This window comes from Chiloscyllium plagiosum, unplaced genomic scaffold (genome assembly GCF_037043375.1).
Source record: "Chiloscyllium plagiosum isolate Xiang-an unplaced genomic scaffold, Cpla_swu_hap1 HiC_scaffold_17, whole genome shotgun sequence".
Taxonomy (NCBI): Eukaryota; Metazoa; Chordata; class Chondrichthyes; order Orectolobiformes; family Hemiscylliidae; genus Chiloscyllium; species Chiloscyllium plagiosum.
The window spans coordinates 64,366,617-64,389,140 of NW_028270155.1; the positions used below are offsets into that span (position 1 = coordinate 64,366,617).

General features: G+C 45.4%; 1 protein-coding gene across 1 annotated transcript in view; it reads right to left on the reverse strand.

Annotated features, from left to right (window-relative positions):
* The window catches only part of LOC148147394 (uncharacterized), a 35,047-nt gene extending 16,913 nt beyond the window's left edge, over positions 1–18,134 (reverse strand). The window contains exons 1-3 of the mRNA XM_087995573.1: positions 18,038–18,134; positions 13,921–14,370; positions 12,805–12,949 (exon numbers count right to left, since the gene is read on the reverse strand). Coding sequence (XP_087851699.1) covers positions 12,805–12,949; positions 13,921–14,370; positions 18,038–18,122 — 680 coding nt within the window. The 5' untranslated portion in view covers positions 18,123–18,134. The remainder of the gene's footprint in view (positions 1–12,804; positions 12,950–13,920; positions 14,371–18,037) is intronic.
* Between the last annotated feature and the right edge of the window lie 4,390 nt (positions 18,135–22,524).

Genomic DNA, 22,524 nt, shown 5'->3' on the forward strand with positions numbered 1-22,524 from the left:
TTCTCACTACACAATACTCAGACTAGGATGCCCTATCCTCTATTTCATTCATCAACACATTGATCCAGAAAATCATCTCGAAAACACACTGGAATTCCTCTTCCTACAGCATTGGTACTGGTTTGATTTGCCCGATCTATCTGCAGATTAAAATTACCCTGAATTACCATGTATCTGTTTCTATGATTTCCTGTTTCATGCCTACATTACCACGATAGTTTGTTGGTCTATATACAACTTCCAGTGTTGGTTTATGTCCCATTGGTGTTTCTAAGCTCCATTCAAAGAGATTCCATTTCAGTGGAGTCAATATCCTTCCTAACTATTGCGTAAATTGCTCTTTAACCAGCAATGTTCCCCGACCTCCTTTTCCCTTTTGTCTGTTGTATCTTTTGTTTTTGTCCTGGCTTCCCACTCTGTCTCCCTGGATAGGTTCCCATCCCCCTGCTATTTCAGTTTGAATCCTCCCTAACCAGACTGGGAAATACTCCCAGCACGACATCAGTACCAGTCCCACACAAGTGTATACCATCCAGACTGTCCTAGTCCCATCTTCCCCCAGAACTCCCCCCAATGCCCCAGTAATCTGACACCCTCCCCCTCATACCATCTCTCCAGCCACATATTGATCTGATGTGTCCTGCTATTTCTACTCTGACTTGCAAATGGTATTGGGATCAATCCTGAGATCACTACATTTGTGAGTTTCCTTTGTAACTTGCCGCCTAACTCCCTACATTCTGCTTTTATGTCCTCATTTCTTTTTGTAACCTATGTTGTTGACATCAAGGTACTCCACAACCATTGGCTGTTCATCCTTCCTCTCCAGTCCTGCAGAGCCAACCATGGTGCAACAGATTTTAGGGTCATTACATTCCTCTGAGAGGCCATTACCCCCAGCAGGATCCATTGTGGGTCTATGTGTTTTACAGGGGGATAGCCACAGGGGATTCCTGCACTTGCTGCATCGTTCTGTGACTCTGCTCAGTGGTCATCCATTCACTTTCTCACATCTGAGCCTGCGGTGTGACCATCTCCCTCCACAATACCCTCAGCTTCCCAGATGCTCCACAGTGTCCCCAGTCTCTGCTCCAGCTCTGAAACCCAGGCTCCCTTCCAGTAGCTGCAGCTGGAGCCACTTCCTGCACATGTTCTGGTCCCACTTTCCCCACAGAGCAGGAGGAGCACACCACAGCATTGAGATCTACTCCCATAACTTTCTGCTTTTAATTAGACCCTTAGATTGTCTGTAAAACCAATAACATTGATTGTTTCAGGTTCTTATTCTCTGGACCACAGCATTATTCCCTTGTGTTACGACATGGGGCAAACCCTCCTGCTCAATTTAAACCAGCAACACAGAAAAGATTTATCCCGTGCAGTAATCTGTGAAAATTTGAGAGGTCAAGAACTAGTTAAAGTACAAACTAACAGCTTATTTCTCAAAGTATAACAGAATAATTAACAACTATTTACAACTCCTTCCTCTAACCATCTTTCACTTTCCCTTCTATAATACTAGTCTGATAAAACCCCTGATTAAGATTTACTGAAATATTCAAATTTCAAACCAGCCAGCGGTCGAATCTTCTCTTTATATCTTCCTCGGTAGATTTGCTCTCCAGGTCTGTTTGAGGTTTTTCTCTGTGCAAACTCCTTCTCTAGACAGGTCCTTAGTTCTGACTGGCAGCCTACACCTCTTGGTCTTTTGGCAGTTCTTCCTCAACTGTTCAATTTTTCCTGGTCCTATACCTCCAAAGCATTGGATAGTGTGATTGACTGGGTTTTTAATAATCTGCTAAATTCCTCAGCATGCAGTGACACTTGGTGTTTGCATACCGGGGATCCACGCACAGCTTGATGCAGCCACACACAAAGGTGGACATTAGGGTTAGGCTGGCATTGGGTGTATTTTTTTCCCCGTTGCCCAGATCTTTATACAGCAAGTCCCTTCGGACCCGGTCCATCTTTGATCTCCATATAAATTGGAAGATGGCCTGGGTGACTGCAGCGGCATAGGTTCTGGGAATAGGCCAGACCTATGCCATGCATAACAGCAATGACAGTGCCTCACACCTAATGACCAAGTTTTTTCCTGCGATGGAGAGCGAACATAGCTTCCATCTGTCCAGGTTCTGCCTCGCTTTGCTGATACGCTCCCAAGACTTGGCGAACGCCCCAGCACCCCCCAATCAAATATCCAGTACCTTCAGGATAGAGATGTACAGCATGGAAACAGAACCTTCGGTCCAACCCATCCACGCCGACCAGACATCCCAACCCAATCTAGTCCCACCAGCCAGCACCCGGACCGTATCCCTCCAAACCCTTCCTATTCATATACCCATTCAAATGCCTCTTAAATGTTGCAATTGTACCAGCCTCCACCACATCCTCTGGCAGCACATTCCATACACGTACCACCCTCTGCATGAAAAAGTTGCCCCTTAGGTCTCTTTTATACCTTTTTCCCCTCTCACCCTAAACCTATGCCCTCTAGTTCTGGACTCCCCCATCCCAGGGAAAAGACTTTATCTATTTATCCTATCCATGCCCCTCAATTTTGTAAACCTCTAAAAGGTCACCCCTCACTCCAGGGAAAACAGCCCCAGCCTGTTCAGCCTCTCCCTATAGCTCAAATCCTCCAACACTGGCAAGCAACATCCTTGTAAATCTTTTCTGAACCCTTTCAAAGTTTCACAACATCTTTCCGATAGGAAGGAGACCAGAATTGCATGCAATATTCCAACAGTGGCCTAACCAATGTCCTGTACAGCCACAACATGACCTCCCAACTCCTGTACTCAATACTCTGACCAATAAAGGAAAGCATACCAAACACCTTCTTCACTATCCTATCTACTGCAATTCCACTTTCAAGGAGCAATGAATCTGCACTCCAAGGTCTCTTTGTTCAGCAACACTCCCTAGGACCTTACCATTAAGCGTATAGGTCTTGCTAAGATTTGCTTTCCCAAAATGCAGCACCTCTCATTTATCTGAAATAAACTCCATCTGCCACTTCTCAGCCCAGTGGCCCATCTGGTCCAGATCCTGTTGTAATCGGAGGTAACCCTCTTCGCTGTCCACTACACCTCCAATTTTGGTGTCATCTGCAAACTTACTAACTGTACCTCTTATGCTCACATCCAAATCATTTACATAAATGATAAAAAGTAGAGGACCCAGCACCGATCCTTGTGGCACTCCCCTGGTCACAGGCCTGCAATCTGAAAAACAACCCTCCCCCACCACCCCTCTGTCTGTCTTCGACCTTTGAACCAGCTCTGTACCAAATGGTGAGTTCTCCCTGTATTCCATGAGATCTAACTTTGCTAATCAGTCTCCCATGGGGAACCTTGTCGAGCACCTTATTGAAGTCCATATAGATCACTGCTCTGCCCTCGTCAATCTTCTTTGTTACTTCTTCAAAAAGCTCAATCAAGTTTGTGAGACATGATTTCCCACACACAATGCCATGTTGACTATCCCGAATCAGTCCTTGCCTTTCCAAATACATGTACATCCTGTCCCTCAGGATTCCCTCCAACAACGTGCCTGCCACCACGGTCAGGCTCACCGGTCTATAGTTCTCTGGCTTCTCTTTACCGCCCTTCTTAAACAGTTCAAAGTTTGGGAGAAGATTTGTAGCTCGGGTGCTCGTTGTTATCACCAATAGGATAAACAACACACTGAGGAACCTACAAAAAAACGGACAGATAACCAGGGTTGACCGACAGAGAATGAAACCTGAAAGCAACAACACTCCCAGATTGTATGCCAACCTAAAGTGCACAAACTAAACATCCCACTCAACCCATAGTATCACTACCAGGGACACCATCACACAAACTGGCTAAAGAACTACAGCAAAAACTGAAACACCTGATCAGCGGATCCAGACACTTTATACAATCCACACAGGAATTCTTGGACATCATCAGAAATATACACATAGACAAGGAAGAAACCATGGTCTCATTCGATGTAACGGCACTGTTCACCTCTATCGACAAAACCCTAGCCAGAGAAACAATAGCCAATCTGCTGGACATACAGAACAGACAACAAGACGGGGAACCTATCAACAAATTCGGCATACTCAAACTACTGGATCTGTGCCTCACAACACACTTCACATTCAACAACCAAATATATGAACAAACCAACGGCACACCCATGGGCTCACCCATCTTTGGACTCATAGCAAAAGCGGTAATGCAAAGGTTAGAACAAACAGTCTTGCCGCAAGTTCAACCCAAACTCTCTGGGTCAGATATGTGGTTGACACCTTTGTAATCATTAAAAACACAGAAATAGAGAACACACACCGGATCATCAACTCCACACTCACAGGAATCCGATTCACTAGAGAGGAACAAAAGGACAACCAACTCCCATTCCTAGACGTGATGGTACAGAGAACACCGAACGGAGAATTCACCACAAAGGTGTACAGGAAAGCCACACACACAGACCAAGTCCTAAACTACGAAAGCAACCACCCCAACACACACAAAAGAAGTTGCATCAAGACACTGTTCAAAAGGGCCACAACACATTGCAGTACACCAGAACTGCAAAAAGAGGAAGAGGAACACCTCTACAATGTATTCGCCAAAAACGGGTACCCCCGCAATTTCATCAACAGAAATTGGGAAAGACAACAGAACGAGGACATGCCACAACCCAAAGGACTAGCCACACTACCATACATCAAGAACATCTCTGAAATGACAGCCAGACTACTGCGACCACTAGGACTCATAACAGCACACAAACCAACAGCCACTCTCAGACAACAACTCACCAGAACGAAGGACCCGATACCCAACATGAGCAAAACCAACGTAGTATACAAAATCCCATGCAAGGACTGCACAAAACACTACATAGGACAAACAGGAAGACAGCTAACGATCCATATCCATGAACACCAACTAGCCACGAAATGACATGACCAGCTATCCTTAGTAGCCACACACTCAGATGACAAGCAACATGAGTTTGACTGGGACAACACTACTATTATAGGACAAGCCAAACAGAGAACAGCCAGTGAATTCCTCGAGGCATGGCACTCATCCACAGATTCAATCAATAAGCACATCGACCTGGACCCAATATACCGGCCACTACAGCGGACAGCTGGAACTGACAACCGAAAGCGGCAGGTACAAACCACAATAGATGCCGGAGGAAACACCACAGAAGCGCTTCACAGGAGGCTCCCAAGCATTGAGGATGTCACCTAGACAGGGGATGAAACGTCTGCAACACAAATTCCCAGCTCGGCGAACAGAACCACAACTTCTTAAACAGTGGCACCACGTTTTCCAACCTCCAGTCTTCCGGCACCTGTGACTATCGATGATACAAATATCTCAGCAAGAGGCCCAGCAATCACCTCTCTAGCTTCCCACAGAGTTCTCGGGTACATCTGATCAGGTCCTGGGGATTTACCCAGTTTTAACCGATTCAAGACATCCAGCACTTCCTCAGCTATAATCTGGACATTTTGCAAGATGTCACCATCTATTTCCCTAAAGTCTTTATCTTCCATATCCTTTTCCACAGTAAATACTGATGCAAAATATTATTTAATATCTCCCCCATTTTCTCTGGCTCCACACAAAGGCCGCCTTGCTGATCTTTGAGGGGCCCTATTCTCTCCCTAGTTACCCTTTTGTCCTTAATATATTTGTAAAAACCTTTTGGATTCTCCCTAATTCTATTTGCCAAAGCTATCTCATGTCCCCGTTTTGCCCTCCTGATTTCCCTCTTAAGTATACTCCTACTTCCTTTATACTCTTCTAAGGATTCACTCGATCCATCCTGTCTATACCTGACTTATGCTTCCTTCTTTTTCTTAACCAAACCCTTAATTTCTTTAGTCATCCAGCATTCCCTCTACCTACCAGCCTTCCCTTTCACCCTGACAGGAATATACTTTCTCTGGATTCTTGTTATCTCATTTCTGAAGGCTTCCCATTTTCCAGCCGTCCCTTTACCTGCGAACATCTGCCTCCACTCAGTTTTGAAAGTTCTTGCCTAATACCGGCAAAATTGGCCTTTCTCCAATTTAGGACTTCAACTTTTAGATCTGGTCTATCCTTTTCCATCACTATTTTAAACCAAACAGAATTATGGTCGCTGGCCCCAAAGTGCTCCCCCGACTGACACCTCAGTCACTTGCCCTGCCTTATTTACCACGAGTAGGTAAGTTTTGCACCTTCTCTAGTAGGTACATCCACATACTGAATCAGAAAATTGTCTTGTACACACTTAAGAAATTCCTCTACATCTAAACCTTTAACACTATGGCAGTCCCAGTCGATGTTTGGAAAGTTAAAATCCCTGACCATAACTACCCTATTATTCTTACAGAGAGCTGAGATCTCCTTACAAGTTTATTTCTCAGTTTCGCTCTGACTATTGGGGGGTCTATAATACAATCCCAATAAGGTGATCATCACTTTCTAATTTCTCAGCTCCACCCAAATAACTTCCCTGGATGTATTTCCAGGAATATCCTCCCTCAGCACAGCTGTAATGCTATCCCTTATCAAAAATGCCACTCCCCCTCCTCTCTTGCCTCCCTTTCTATCCTTCCTGTAGCATTTGTATCCTGGAATATTAAGCTGCCAGTCCTGCCCATCCCTGAGCCATGTTTCCGTAATTACTATGATATCCCAGTCCCATGTTCCTAACCATGCCCTGAGTTCATCTGCCTTCCCATTGAAATAAATGCAGTTTAGTTGATTAGTCCTACCTTATCCCTGCCTGCCCTGACTGTTTGACTCACTTCTGTTCTCAGCTGTACCGGTCTCAGATCGATCTCTTTCCTCACTATCTCCCTGGGTCCCACCCCCCCACCTTACTAGTTTAAAGCCTCCCAAGCAGTTCTAGCAAATTTCCCTGTCAGTATATTAGTCCCCTTCCAATTTAGGTGCAATCTGTCCTTCTTGTACAGGTTACTTCTACCCCAAAAGAGATTCCAATGATCCAAAAATGTGAATCCTTCTCCCATACACCAGCTCCTCAGCCATGCATTCATCTGCTCTATCCTCCTATTCCTGCCCTCACTAGCTCGTAGCACCAGGAGTAATCCAGATATTACTACCCTTGAGGACCTCCTTTTTACATTTCTGACTAACTCTCTGTAATCTCCCTTCAGAGTCTCAACCTTTTCCCTTCCAATGTCATTGATTCCAATGTGGACAATGACCTCCTGCTGGCCCCTCTCCCCCGTCTGCACTCTCTCTGAGACATCCTTGATCCTGGCACCAGGGAAACAACACACCATTCTGCTTTTTCTCTGCTGGACACAGAAACGTCTGTCTCTACATCTGACTACAGAATCCCCTAACACAATTGAGCTCTTGGAAGCCAACGTACCCCTCGTTGCATTAGAGCCAGTCTCAGTACCAGAAACCTGGCTGTTCGTGCTACGTTCCCCTGAGAATCCATCACCCCCTACATTTTCCAAAACAGCATACCTGTTTGAAATGGGTATATCCACAAAAGACTCCTGCCCTAGGTGCTGACCTCTCTCACCCTTCCTGGAGTTAACCCATCTATGTGACTGTATCTGAGACTTTCCCCCTTCCTATAACTGCCGTCCATCACATAGTGTTGCTGTTGCAAATTCCTCATCGCTTCTATCTGTCTCTCCAACCGATCCACTCGATCTGATAAGATTCGCATCCAACAGCCTTTATGGCAGATATAATCCGCAGTAACCCTTATACTCGCTTTAAACTCCCACATCTGACAAGAAGTACATATCACTGCAAAGGCTCCTTCACAATCTACAGACCCAGAAAATCACACCGTCTTATTCCTCTACAAACACTGCGCAAGGTTAAATTAATAGCTATGACTTAAAAAATAAGTTTAATCAAGAGACTTATCTCCAAAAACATATAATCAAGATTGAATCCATTATACTCACTACTGCAGCCTTTCTCTTGGACAGACTTAAAACAACAATTAACTTATCTGATTCTGTGCTGTGAACTTTGCCCAATAGTTCCTCCAAGATTAGTTGTGAATTTCCCTGTTTGTTAATTTTCCCAGATGCACTCCGATGTCCAGCCACACACGAATTCAAACAGCAAAAGCAGTAACTGTGCAGGTTCTCTCTCTCTCTCTCTCTCTCTCTCTCTCCTGCACTGTCCTCACCATGTGCTTCCTTTGTCTGCTCTTCTCCCTTTTAATCTGCTGTTGTTTTGACTTTTTTTTCAAAAGTTCCAAAACTATGCAACAGCGTATAAAACAGTAATTGCTGCTCCTGGAATTCGAGGAAATCACCTCCAACACCTAAATACCTCAAAAAAAAGGAGCAGCTCTTACAGCCAGAAATTTTTCCCATCCTCCATCTTGGATAACCCAGAATCCAGCTTCCCAAAGAGCATGGCCTCGCTCTTGCCTCGGTTTACCTTGGCCCCTGAGGCCTGTTCGAACTGGTCACATATGCACATGAGTCTGCACAAGGACAGTGGAGCAGAAAACGGCGATGTCATCCGTGTACAGGGAGGCCTTAACCTGCAGGCCCCCGCTGCCAGGAATAGTCACCCCTCTCAGGCTCGCATCCTTCCTGATGGACTCAGCAAATGGCTCTATGCAGCACACAAACAAGACAGGAGAGAGAGGGCAGCCCTGCCTGACTCCAGATCTGACTGGGAAGCTATCTGATTCCCACCAATTGATTGAGACTGCACTGACAATGTTGGTGTAGAGCAGTCTGATCCAATTGCAGATTCCCTCCCCAAAGCCCATTTTGGAGAGAACATCCCTGATATACGTGTGTGATATCCTGTCAAAGGCTTTCTCCTGGTCCAGACTAATCAGGCAGGTGTCCAACCCTCTGTCCTGCACGTAGGCGATTGTATCCCTGAGGAGCGCGAGACTCTCAGCGATCTTCCTGCCCGGTACAGCACAGGTTTGGTCAGGGTGAATCACTGACCCCAGAGCAGACCTGACCCGGTTGGCGAGAACCTTTGACAAAATTTTGTAATCCGCATTCAATAGTGAGATTGGTCTCCAATTTCTGATTTCTTCCCTCTCCCCTTGTAGATGAGGGTGATGATGCCTTTCCTCATGGATTCACTCATGGTACCTGCCCGAAGCATACTGACATGCACCTCCAGCAGGTCCTGGCCAATCAAGTCCCACAGAGCGGAATAGAGCTCAACCGGTAAGTCGTTGCTTCCGAGAGTTTTATTCTTTTCGAAGGACTCGAGGGCCTTGGTCAGCTCGTCCAGAGATAGTGGCTGGTCCAGCATCTGCCGTGTTCTGTCGTCTAAGACCTCCGTGATAGAGGACAGGAACGACTGGGAGGCTGTGCTGTCGGTCGGCGTTGCGTCATACAGACTGGCATAGAAGGATTTACTAATCCTCATGACAAGCCTGAGATGACGTTACCGAGCCATCTTCTTCCTTCAGGCTGCTGAGCACTGAGCTCTCTTTGTGCACCTTCTGGAAGAAGAAACATGAGCACATCTCGTCCTGCTCCACCGAGCGGACCCTGGACCGGAAGATTATCTTGGAGGCCTCCGAGGTAAAGAGCGAGGCTTGCTGGCCCTTCACCTCCTCGAGGTCCTCTGTGACATCCACCCCCATCGTCTGCAGCAGGAGCAGGTTCTGCATACTTTCCTGGAGCTGGGACAGTTTTCCCCGCCTCTCTCTCACCTCCTGAACACCTTTGAGGATGAAGAACCTCTTGATGTTTCCTTTTACTGTTTCCCACCAGTCCGCTGGGGACTCAAAGAGGGGCTTCACGGTTCTCCAACCTGCATAGTCCCTCTTGAGCTCCTCAATGTTTCCCGGGGTCAACAGCTTGGTATTCAGCTTCCATGTTCCCTTACCAGCCCGCTGCTCTTCCTATAGGTGACAGTCGGCCAGCAGGAGGCAGTGGTCAGAGAAGAACACCGGCTTGACATCAGTGGATCTGACCGAGAGCGTTCGAGACACAAACAGGTAATCTATTCTTGAGCGGATAGACCCGTCTGCCCGTGCCCAGGTGTATCTACGCTGCGCTCCGTCTGCAGGGGCGCTGAAGACGTCGTGCAACTTGGCATCTTTTACCGTGTCCATCAGGGCTCTGGACGTGGTGTCCAGTTTACTGTCCCCCCCCCGCCGGATTGTCCATCTGCATCAATGATACAGTTGAAGTCTCCGGCCAGAATGACCGGCCTGGACGTAGCCAGTAACAGTGGAAGCTGCTGCAGGACGGCCAACCGTTCGCTCTGACCCACTGGGGCGTACACATTAATCAGTCTCAGAGGAGCATTCCTGTACATGACGTCGGTGACGAGGAGGCGCCCGCCCATCTCCTTAACCTCAGAGTTGGTGAAGTTGCCTCCCCGCAACAGGATACCCAGGCCGGAGGCACGTCTATCGTTGCCCCCCGACCAAACTGACAGCCCATGGGCCCGCAAGCTCGACCATCTCCTGTAGCTGCTGAGGTGCGGTATCCCACACTCCTGCAGAAACAGGACGTCGGCTTTAACGTTGGCCAGGAAGGCCATCGTAGAAACACATCGCGTAGCCGATTTGATGCTATGCACATTGATACTGGCAATTTTTATTCCCATTTTAACAGTTTGTGAGGTTACCAGTGTCCATTTGCTGCTGGTCTTGCCCCTCTGGGGTAGCTGTGTGCATCCCCGTGGTGACGGCAAATTGCTGGACCCTCCCAGGGCTGAGGTAGCTGTCCGGCTCCACACTGGGGCCATTTCCCCGCTCTGGTGTCTTCGGGTCGGGCCCAGGGTCCGCACCGTCCAGTTCTCTGTCTGACTGCGGGGCTGTCACAGGACGTTACCTGGAGCTGTGGGCCGGTGGGTACCTCATGGTTCTCACCGGGTGGGGGGAGGCCTTTACCCGTCCCCTCAGAGGGATGGTCTTTTCCTGCTTGGGCGGTGCTGCCCTCCTTTTCCCCGCGGCGCTCTGTCTCTTCCTCTGGTGACGACCCTCCTTGCGCCCGTCCTCACCGTCGGAAAAGTTGCCTGTATCCTCGTCGTGTAGGTGTCGCTTCCCCCTTCGCTGGGTGGCTTTGGGGGCCTGGCGAGGTTTCCTCTTCCTGCTTTTCACAGTAATCCAATCCTCTGCCTCCTTTGTTCCCTCCTCTTCCATTTCCTCCGTCTGTCCTGAAGGAGCTTGGATCGGCTGCTGCACCTCCCCGCTGTCTGCCGTCTGCTCCGCTACAGCCTGCCCTTCCTTCTGGGTGCCTCCAGACCCCGTTCCCGTGCTGGTTTGTGGTACCTTGCTGGTCTTGGGCGGTCCACGGCTCGTGTTGCCACCTCCGGCCATCTGTGCGTAGGTGGCGGCCCCTCGTCTTGGGCAGGCCTTGTACATGTGGCCCGCCTCTCCGCACAGATTACAGATCTTGGCCTCCTTACATTCCTTGGTCGGGTGGCCTTCCTGCTTGCAGTTTCGGCAGACGGTCACCTTACAATCCGCCGCCATGTGGCCTGACCTCCCGCAGGTTCGGTACACTTTTGGCTGCCCTGCGTATTTCAGGTAACCTCTGCTTCCTCCAATGGCAAAGCTCGTGGGTGGGTGGAGGATGTTCCCACTGGCATCGACCCTCAGGGTTACCCTGATCTGCCACTTGCTGGTCCAGATTCCGAAAGGATCGACCACATCGGTGCTTTCTCCCTCAACCTGGACGTATCTTCTCAGGAAGGTCAGGACATCTGCTGCTGGGACGTGGGGGTTGTACATATGGATTGTAACAACCCGACTCCTCTGCGCAGGAAGTACACACAACGGGACCACCGACAAGATGGAGAACAGAGGTTCCCCTTCCTTCTCCTTGAAGACCTTCAGGAGCTGCTCGCAATTCTTCATGCTCCTGAAGGTCACGTCAAAATAGCTTGCCCCAGGGAAATCCTGCAGGCAGTACACGACCGCTGCATCGAACCCACAGCACTCCAGCAAAATCTTCTTAATAAACACCGTCCGATCGACCAGTGTGCACTCCTCCACCTTCTTCACAGACACTCTGACTGTGTTGCGAATGCCCTGGCCTGGGCTGCGAGTGCCTGAATTGGCGTTAGGCCGAAGCCAGTATGAAGATCCACCAAGAGCAGATCAGCATAACCAAATAAACCTCCAACATCCTATCACGGTCCAGCGATGATCTCCATTAGCTCTGATGACTCACAACACGACCCCCGTGGTATCTCCCCAGCCAGTACACGTCTGCTGCGCCGAACCTGCAGCACTCGACCAGAATCTCTTCCTCTGGTCCTCAGGGACTACACATATTCCGAGCCAAAAGGCCGAGAAGCGGCCCAGACTGCTTCAGTGCGAGGCTGACTGTGGAACACCCTTCCCAGACTGCTTCAGTGTGATGCTAACTATGGGGCGGGCGTCCCTTCCTGCCTCTCCCTCTGCTGCTAAAAAGCACCACAGGCCAGAGAGTCTGGCAGCATCCAGTCAGTACAAAATGTGTCAGTTTGTATGAAATGGCAGAATACACTGTTCAGGCTCATTTTTAATTAAAATGTTTGAACTAAGCACACATCAAAATGCACTTTAGCATTTCAGGAATTTTACTGGTAAGACAAAAGATTGAAGTTGAAAAAAGCAGCAGTGCATTTTACACAACAAATTTTATTCACTTATCAGAAACCTTCAAACTAGACGAACACTCCTCGCAGACACGTTACTGAAGCAGGAAGGAACAAAAACCTGGCAGTGGATCTGTTTAATCCTTGGATAAAATACGTCTAAAATGTGTCCCCTCACCACATCAACTTTTAAACATTTTTTCAACTTCAAGTTGTTCGCACTTACCCGACTGAAATGTTCCCATCACATTGCCCCAAGATCCTGTTGGTCAGTAACATTGCATAGCGAGCATCATTTAGTTTCAATTGTCCTTTCCTTGTGAGGTCAGTCAATTTGTTTTTCTGATATAAGCAATCAGCCAATGGTGATTCTAATAGGAAAGGGACAGTGAGAAAGAAGAGGGAATCTCAACATTTCAATATCAGGAAAATATTTCGAACTTTGAGATATTATGTATATGTTTGCAAATTGCAGTGTAATGTTAAAAAGGACTTTCTGTACACACATCTCCATCTTTGTGTCGAATTCTAACCTGAACAGTACAATTAAAATTGTGAAACACCAACAGGAAATGCTGGAACTACCCAGCAGGCCTGCAGTATCTGGGGAGAGGGAAACTGCATGTACGTGGCAACTCAATGATGTCCAGCCAGATCTTTCTCCCGAGTGAAAGGCACTGCATCAGAAACAGGAACAATACAAGGAAAGGAGAAAGGAAGCTTGGGATTGGGAAAGTAAATCACTTGTGGTCCTGATAGAGCATCGGGAACATTAAACTCTTAATGTGGATCCTGATAAATTGCTGAAAACTTCACATCTGCTGTGATTATTATTAATCATCTAATTCACCAAAAACCTTTCAGTTTTATTAGATTACAATTGAATCTGGTTAGAACAGATATTGCCAAATCTAGCTGGACAGGAACTAATATTCCTGTATTACTGGGAGTAGTTTACCTGTGATAAAGATAAAAAAAGAAATGCATATTCCACAACCTGGGTTTAAAGCCATCGATCCTTTTCATTAAGCAGGCCATGAAATTAATTGTGTTGCGATGTACAATTAACATTATTGACAGAATCAAGGTGTTGTTTTTAGTGTTGATCTGGTGCTCCATAATATAGCCCAGGCCTCCCATCTCCCCCTCCCCATTGACTGGGGACATCTCTGAAGACAGGGAGCAGCACACACTCCCCACTGACACTTTCCTCCTCCTGTGGTTGTAGGAGAAACAGAGAAAGCCTGGGCCTATGTTTCTATTTTGTTCTTTATCTGTGATAAATAGAGTCATAGAGTCACATATCTGTGATTCACAATGTGTCAGTTATTATTCTACTCACCACATGCTCCTTCAGACCCAGTAAATTCCAAATAAGAAGCATTTTCCATGTGAACTGGACTGAAGTCTGACTGATTTATGTAAATAATGTCTCTCAGCAACGGTGAACTCTTGTGTGAACTGCTATTGGTGAGAGTGAAATGTTGACAACATTTCCCTCCAGTGGACATGGCAGTTGGATACGACTTTCCAATATCACCACGGGTTATGTAGAGTTGGCCAACGGATCCTTTCCAGGTGATGCAGATTTCTGATGAAGCTGCAGGTGTAGGTGCTGCAGGATCTTGTGTCCAGGAAGATGAACCATTCCCAATGAGATGAGCTTCTATTTCTAAGCCTGTTTCCTTTACAGACACTTTCAATGAACACGGGTCTGGGCCAATGTAGTGATGAGATTTATTAATGTGACTGTTCAGGTATCCACAAACTGTAAACTCAGCACCAACTATTGCTGCAAATACAATCACAATTTAAGCATTAATCAACACCTGAGAAATTTTCTCAGAGGCTTATTAAATCAATACTGTGACTTTGCTGGAAAATTGAGGGAAATCCCACACCAATTGCATAATCAGGAATTGATCATCAGTAACAACAACAACTTCTATTTTCATAGCACCTTTAGAGGAATAAAATGGTCCAAGGCCCTTCACTGGAGGGTTCGCAAACAAAACTTTGATGCCGTTGTAAGGTCTCATTGGTATTCATAAAACGCAGGTTAAAATATTAAAACATTTTTATTGGTCAGGATTATATAAAGATGGAGTCATGTTTTGCCAGACCACTGAAACTAATTACAGAGAAGTTTATAATCAAAAGCTCACAACCGATGCCACCAATCCACGTCTCCACGTTTTGAATCTAACCAATGCTTGTGAGTGAACAAACCACTTTTGAATGGGGCTCAGCAAATAACGAAAAGGGGAGCAGATAAAAAGGCCAAAATATCATGAACTCCCAGTGATGTCTCATGACATCAGGTTAAACTTGGGCAAGGAAACCTCCTGCCAATAACCATGGACCATCCACCCATTGGCTGATCAATTGGGACTGCTCCATGTTAAACAGCACTTGGAGGAAGCACTGAGAGGGGCAAGGGCACAATATTGGGAGCTACAGATGCATCTGCCCATGACAGTATCACGAAGAGTGAGCAGTACACAGTCCCTGTGGAGACAAAGTCCCGCCTTCACATTGAGAATTACCTCCCGTGTGTGTGTGGCACTATCACTGTGCTAAATGGGACAGAGTTCGAACCGATCTAGCAACTCAAGACTGAGCATCCTTGAGGCACTGAGGGTCATCAAGAGCAGCAGAATTGCACTGCAGCACAATCCGCAAAGTGACGGCCCGGCATATCCCCCACTCAACCAGTACCATCAAGCCAGGGGATCAACCTGGGTTCAATGGAGAGTGCAGGAGGTCATGCCAAGAGCAGCACCAGGCATACTTGAAGGTGAGGTGTCAACCTGGTGAAGCTACAATACAGGACTACTTACATACCAAACAACATAAGCAGCAACTGATAGACAGAGCCGAGCAATCCCACAGCCAATGGAACTGATTGAAGCTCTGCAGTCCAGCCACACCCAGTCATGAATAATGGTAGACCATTAACTCACTGGAGGAAGAGGAGCCTCCACAAACCTCCCCCACCTCAATGATGGAAGAGGCCAGCACATCAGCTCAAAACATACGTCTGAAGCATTCACAGCAACCTTCAGCCAGAACTGCCAAGTGGATGATCCATCTTGGCCTCCTCCAGGTGTGCCCACCATTACAGATGCCAATCTTCAGCCAATTCGATCCCCTTCACGTGATGTGATCTATCAAGCTGGATTTGAGTTTGAGATCTGACTTATCCAGTAATAACATCAGCTGCGTTCATAACAGGGGTCTCCTCCAGCCATATAAAATTCAAACAGACATCAACAGGGTGAACGCAGGTTAACACAAGGTCTCAGGGGGGAGGCAGATGAGGAGATTCAGGAGGATGGAGCTGTCAAAGAGATGAGAAAGAGGATCAGCTACAAATGATATGAGGTCAGAGCAGAAATGAGGACATTACAGATGTGTACACAGGGAGTCTTTGTGATAGGGAGGATGTGGGTTCAGAACCTCAAATCAGAGGTAAATGGGACACTGAGTTGGGGAACAATTTCTTTTCCCTCCTGTTGTCACGGAGACAGGGTGAATTGAGGAGCAGGTTAATAAATATGTGTGATCAGGTGAAGGGGTTGAATAAATTTCAGTTAGTTAGGGATTAAATTTTAATCATCCCAAGCAAACAGGAATCACGGATGTACACAGGCAGCTTGAAACACAGGAGCCATATTATCAGCAACATTCATCCATCCTTGGGTGAAGAACACACAGTGTCTGTGTCATAAATAATGTTGTAATATGTTGTATAAAGCTGGGAGTTGGCTGTAACTCAGGAGAGTTGATTTTACATTTTATGATGATCAGGTTCGCTGTCCTTGTATACGCATGAAAATATCCAACTGTTTGACCTGTTTCCTCAATCCTCCATCAACTTATCAAGTTGTGTGATAAAATGAAGCCACAGTCAAAGGCTTTGATCTTGCCAACACTGAGATGGAGGAAGTTATAACTCTTCCAAAACAGAACCCTGGAAAAGGGATCAGGAAATGTAAAGGCAATAGATAGAACCGAACAGCAAAGTGACACTGTGAGTTTAATCTGTAACTTTGATGAAATGAGCTTGCCTGAGATTTTGCACTGAAAGGGGATCGCATGTTCAGAGAGTTCACAATATTCCCTCCTCCTGCCGTGTCTGTTCCCTTCCTCAGCCTGAGCCTGTCAGCAAGGACGAAGGTCAGGAACAGAATCTCATGTCACATCCTGCTCACTGAGGAGGCCTTTCACCAAACTGAATGACTTCGCTGCTGGAGAGCTTATTGGACTTTGACTGGAGAAAGTTTCAGGATTCAGGAGGATAAATGTATTTTTCCAGTTTGTTATTCAGCTTTTGAAGTTGTTATAACCAGGTGTGTGAAGGGAATCAACTCCCTGTTTTTTCACTCCTATTACTCAGCTGCCAAAACATTTATCTATTTTGTTCAGCAAACAGTCATGGTCTTTCAATCAAAACAAAATTAACAATCACTACAAAATGAAGGAGTCCATTATCAAGATTTTCTTGAATGAAGAGGACTTTTATGACTCACTTAATTCTTGAACCAATCATTAAAATTAACACACACATACACAGAGGGAGAAAGTTCAAAACAGACAGGAATAATGTTCATGCAGTTGAGGAGCCTTTAGACTCCTTGTGATGTTAACTCTTAACCTGAAATCAGAGTTTACTGACTTTTATCCTCAACAGTAACAGAATCTGTAGATCTTTGAATTCTTGGTGAACAGTTGTTTCTCAAATTTACATTTTCACTGGGTGCTGTTTCTGAGATAATGTTAGAAACAGAAAGGGGGAGAGAGAATTCCAGCTCTTGCTACACACATTCACTTTTCATTCTCTCAGTCCTGATGCTGAAAAGCAGCTGTTGAAATACAGTTCAGTGTGTATTCTAGAGTCGCGATCCTTTGTTTTTTTCAACCAGTCTGATTGATTGATAACTCTTGCATCTGCCAAAATATTAAAGCAACACTCACAACTGTACTAAATGGGGAGTAAAAATCTCTGAATGGTTGCTCATTACATTTCTTCAAATAAAATGGTAATTTCACAATAGATTGATTGTTTCATACGAATGGGTCTCATGAATCTTGCCAACCTTTGGGCAGGTGGCCCCAGCATCCATTTTAGATTCATGTTTTTCCTTTTTGTCAACCGTGTTACTCTCTGAAAGGTCTCAGGTAGAACAATCTGATGTTAGAGGTGAAAGGTTGATTGCCCATCTTTGTCATTACCATTACGTACTGCCACATTCAGCTAATTCCTTTATCACTGCAATTGTCTTAATTTATTACTTTACCTTCTATTAACGGTGTTTGTACAGTAAAGCTCTGACCAATGTTCATACTGAGGTACATGCACAATCCATCGCATTGGATCACCAGCCTCATACAGCATTGAAAATAAACTGGGGAATTTCAAAGAAGTGAAACAAAGGAAGTGCTGAGAAATGAATTACCTTTCCCAATGTGAAAGCTGAAGAAACATAACAGAAGGCAGTGACAGTTGATCAGTCTGTGAAAGGAGCTGGTTTTGAGAGGCATCTTCCACTGGGTTCCTCCTCTGGAAAATCAACATTGTGAATATGAGAGCACAGGGTGAGGTTCACACAAATGATGGTTACATCCAAAACATGCAAAATTACATGGAGTTAAATGATGACCTGTCATTGTCCCAACACCCAGTGACACCAATTGACAGGATGTAGCTCCCATTTGAAATCACCGTGATCGGTGAATTTTGGGGGAAATTATTGAGATTTTGTTGGAGAGAAAACCTCAGATGGAGTTGTCAGGCTGCTGGGACTCAGCTGTGAGTGACCAAGTGAAACAGGGACTGATAGAGGCTGAGGGCAGCTCATCTGTCCTTGTTAGTTCATGGTCTGAGGAGATCAGAGACCAGATATAAAAATACAGGTAGTTTGAGCTCAAAAGTGAACAGAAATGTTTGGAATTAATCAATTTGAATTGATTGTCATGTTCCATCAATTCTTCAGATATAGATTTGGGTTGTAATTCCCTCAGGTTTTCAAATAATCCCAGAGCTGACTTGGGTATTACTGTGGAAAAGCTTGTGATCCAGGGAGTTAATGTGACATTTGTTCCAGCATTCACCCAAAAAACACTCTCCCTCCGCCCACCATCTCTTTGTTTGGGTGATGTGAAGCTAATCCCCCTGCCCATTACCACCCATCATTCTCTGTTTTAAATACTCTCCTTCCCCTGCCCAGATGGTTCTGGATGAGCAGGGAAGGAGTCACAATAATGTTGCAGCCATCATACAACCCTAATCTTCATTCTCCTCATGTTTTTAATCTTTCAGGACCATACGTTATGGAAAAGAGAGAATCAAATTACACCACTGCAGAATATTTGGGCCGGAATCAGACCAGCCACAATTACTGGGCAAATAGATGAATAATCAATTTAAAACACACATGATTATCCAGACCATAACCGATAGACCTGCTACTGGCAACATATGGTTTATAGGTTTGGGGGAAGATTTGGAGTAAGTGGGTCAATTGTGAAATTGGGAATAGGGTCAGAGATTATTAGTTCAGATTAGGAGTTTAGGTTGGAAATCAGGATGACTGATGTGAATTGGGTTTTGGGCTGGGGTTTGGGAGTTGGGGTTAATGCTGAGGAGTTTTAGTTAAGGAATGAAGATGGTACATTGGTGAAAGTTTAACCCAGCAAGACCAGCTGCCTCATTGTGACACCAGTTACTGTTAATCCCACTAATGTCAATGCTGTCGACATCACAAGCATTCTGTAAAGGAATGAACAATAGATAAAAAGGTGTGTAATGGAAGAACTGAACTGGGATGGAGCATTTAGTAAGGGGTTTCAGAATGATACTGAACAAACCAATTTCAATGGTCTGAACAATATGAAAATAACTACTCAATACAGCACAGGGGTGTATGGTCAGACATAAGAATGTAACTGTTTAAAAGTTTAAAGCGAGGGTTTTATACTACACTAGTCAAATCTTCCTTGGATTTCTGAGTTGCATCTTGTCACCAAAAGCCAACACATTCATTCGTTAAACAATGTTTAAAAGGAATATATTAATAATATTTGAAACATGGTAAGGCTAGAGAAACCCAAACTGCTCAATTGGAAATGATATTTCCAGGGAGATATTGTTAATGTCCCTCAGGTACGAATCTGTCAGGATGAACACAGAGTACGGCTTCAACTAAATAACTGACTGTGGATGAAAACTTCCAGTGAGGAGACTTCCATTGTAGAAAACAGGAATTACAATTTATGATGAGTCTACATTTGTTCTCATTGAGACAGGCAGCATGCAAACTACACACTGTCTCCTCACTTCAATAATGTCAGTGTGCAGCCCAGCACTGAATCAGACTGCACAATCAACAGGGGGCCGGTAAAGTGTTTGGATCACCCATCGTTCAGCTAGACCTTCACGTTTAAAGGTTACTACAGGGCATCCACAAACTTTGCAACAACAAAACTCAGTCAAAGCACCTGAGTGCTGAGTGGTCATTGGATGGCTGTCTGTTTAAATGACATTGTTGGGTGTTGGCTCATTGTCCACCATCTCGGAGTGATGAGGAGAGGGCATTGACTGGACCCATGGTCTCCACGTTGATAGGACATGCACCAAATCAGACAGAGAGGCTGTTTTCACGTCAGAATCATCTGTATATTTCCAGCTCACCCATAACATGTCCACACATCTGCCCTGACAGGAATGGGCTGGAGTGGAATTCTACAGCCCCTGTCTCTACCACACCTCAATTAAAATACTCATCAAATAGGCTAAGTAGGTCATGGAAATAACTTGTTGATTCAACAAATGATAAACATCAGGAATAATCTGCATAAGCAGCAAAATGAAAACAAAATCTGTGAAATGTGTTCATTCCAAGCCCAGCCAGTCAGGAGCTAATTGTCTAATATGGAGGGTGGGCTTTACACACACATTCCATGTTAAAATTGCACTGACCACCTCACAGATGACACCAGAATTACTGACATGTTCCCCTTCCACCAACATCTTCTTGGGGATACTGGGGTTAAAGTACAGTGTGTAAAACCAGCAGCTCCATGAGCAGCACTGCATGGTCAAGAGAAAAATGATGTTTGTCTGAATTTGGGCAGTGGGCCAGATGGATCCCTCTGACAACATAGTATTCAATGGAGAGGTCAAAATGTAATGGTGAATCCATGTGAGACCTCAGCAACACGAACAGTTAGACTGCATTCACTTCATGTTCACACCACAGCCTCTAGATCTGTGGAAGAAGCATCCACTGCCCTCTGCCCTAAATCACTCACATTGGGGTGTACTCAGGACCCTCATCATTGTGAGACACAAATATCAGTCTAGTCAGCCGTCCACTAAACAAAACTGTGACCCTGCAATCTAATTCCAATGATACTGCTTTCCCACTGTCTTGGAAAGTAGACACAGTGACTCAGAACTTATGATGGACAGGGGATAGGAATTTCCGTTTTTCCAAAGTCATCCTGATCTGGAACCAAGACCCAGCCTTTGTGCAGACTGGATGACTGTGTGAGTGAGTCATATCGACATCCACAGAGAGTAGAAGGAGTATTACTGTGTTCATACAGTCCTCATTCCAAATCTTACACAGGGCAGTGTAGGAGCTTCTGAAAACACAGGGACGGCAGGTTCCAGAGTTACACCCAAAGCTGTGCACCAATCCCACCCTCACCAATGTGATACCCTCCTGTAGGTCCCACTAACCCTGGCAGGGTCAGTGTTGGAAGGAACCGTGAGGGACAATAACAGACCAGGAAATTCAGGAACAGTTTGTGCAACTATCCATGAAACAGTGCACAGACAGAGGGTCACAAAATACTTCACACAGAATGTTCTCCGCCTTCCATTATAAAACCTCGATTGTATCAATACATTTATGTTCAGAAATTTGCAAAAAACAGAAAAATATACAATTACCCTGAGCATTCCTCACACAACATGTATTATCATTCAGGAAGACTCGGTTAATGACAATATATTAAAACAAGCAGGTTTACATTTCACATTCGACTTTGTCAACCTGGACTTAAATAGTAAACAAATTCCGATTAAAAGCATAAATAAAGTAATACCAGCTCCTTACCTGTGGCCTGCGGGTCCTGGACATTGAGAAACTGACACACAATGTGGGAGTTCTATATGTGCTAGAAATTTGCCTGTGCAGGTACTTTTGCATTGATAACCAGCGTTATTGATTTCCTGGAACAATCGGAGCTGAGCTCTGTGTGCACCATCTCGTAAACATGGAAATATGGAAAAATGTGGCATTAATATTCAAATAGTGATCTGGAGATAGACCTTCAGGAAATGTTACCCTTTGATGGTTCAAAACAAAAAGGAGGAAATGTTCAGCCAAGTAAGAGGTGAATCCAAATATGTCAAAGGCAGCACCATCTTCTGATGTTATCGATCACTGAGGGAACTCATGCAGTCAGTTACACTTGGGCCAAGCTTCAACGTTGGGGCAGCCTCAGAGGAGATTCCAGTCAGTGAATGTCCTGTGTGGAGGAGGAGAGCATTGGACACAGAAATAATGAGCAGTTTACCCAAAAACAATGTGGATATAAATCTTCATGATAAGAATATTTCAACAAACAGCCATCTGATTATTTCCACTGCCAGCAATTATCTTTAATTCCGAGGGTACAAAGTGTGGCTCTGACTGAGAGAGTGGTCACCCTGAGCTACAATCAATGAGACAAGTTTTTTTCCATCTGTTTGCTCCATATTGCGTACTGTCCAAGGCAGAGATCGGATGCTTTGCTGCTGCTGACAACAGGAACAGCAACAAGAGAATGTACAACCTGGTACAGTGCATGGGCAACAGCATGGGGAGCTGGCAACACTACAACAACAACATGTATTTAGATAGCACCTTTAGCAATGAAACATCCCAAAGTGTAT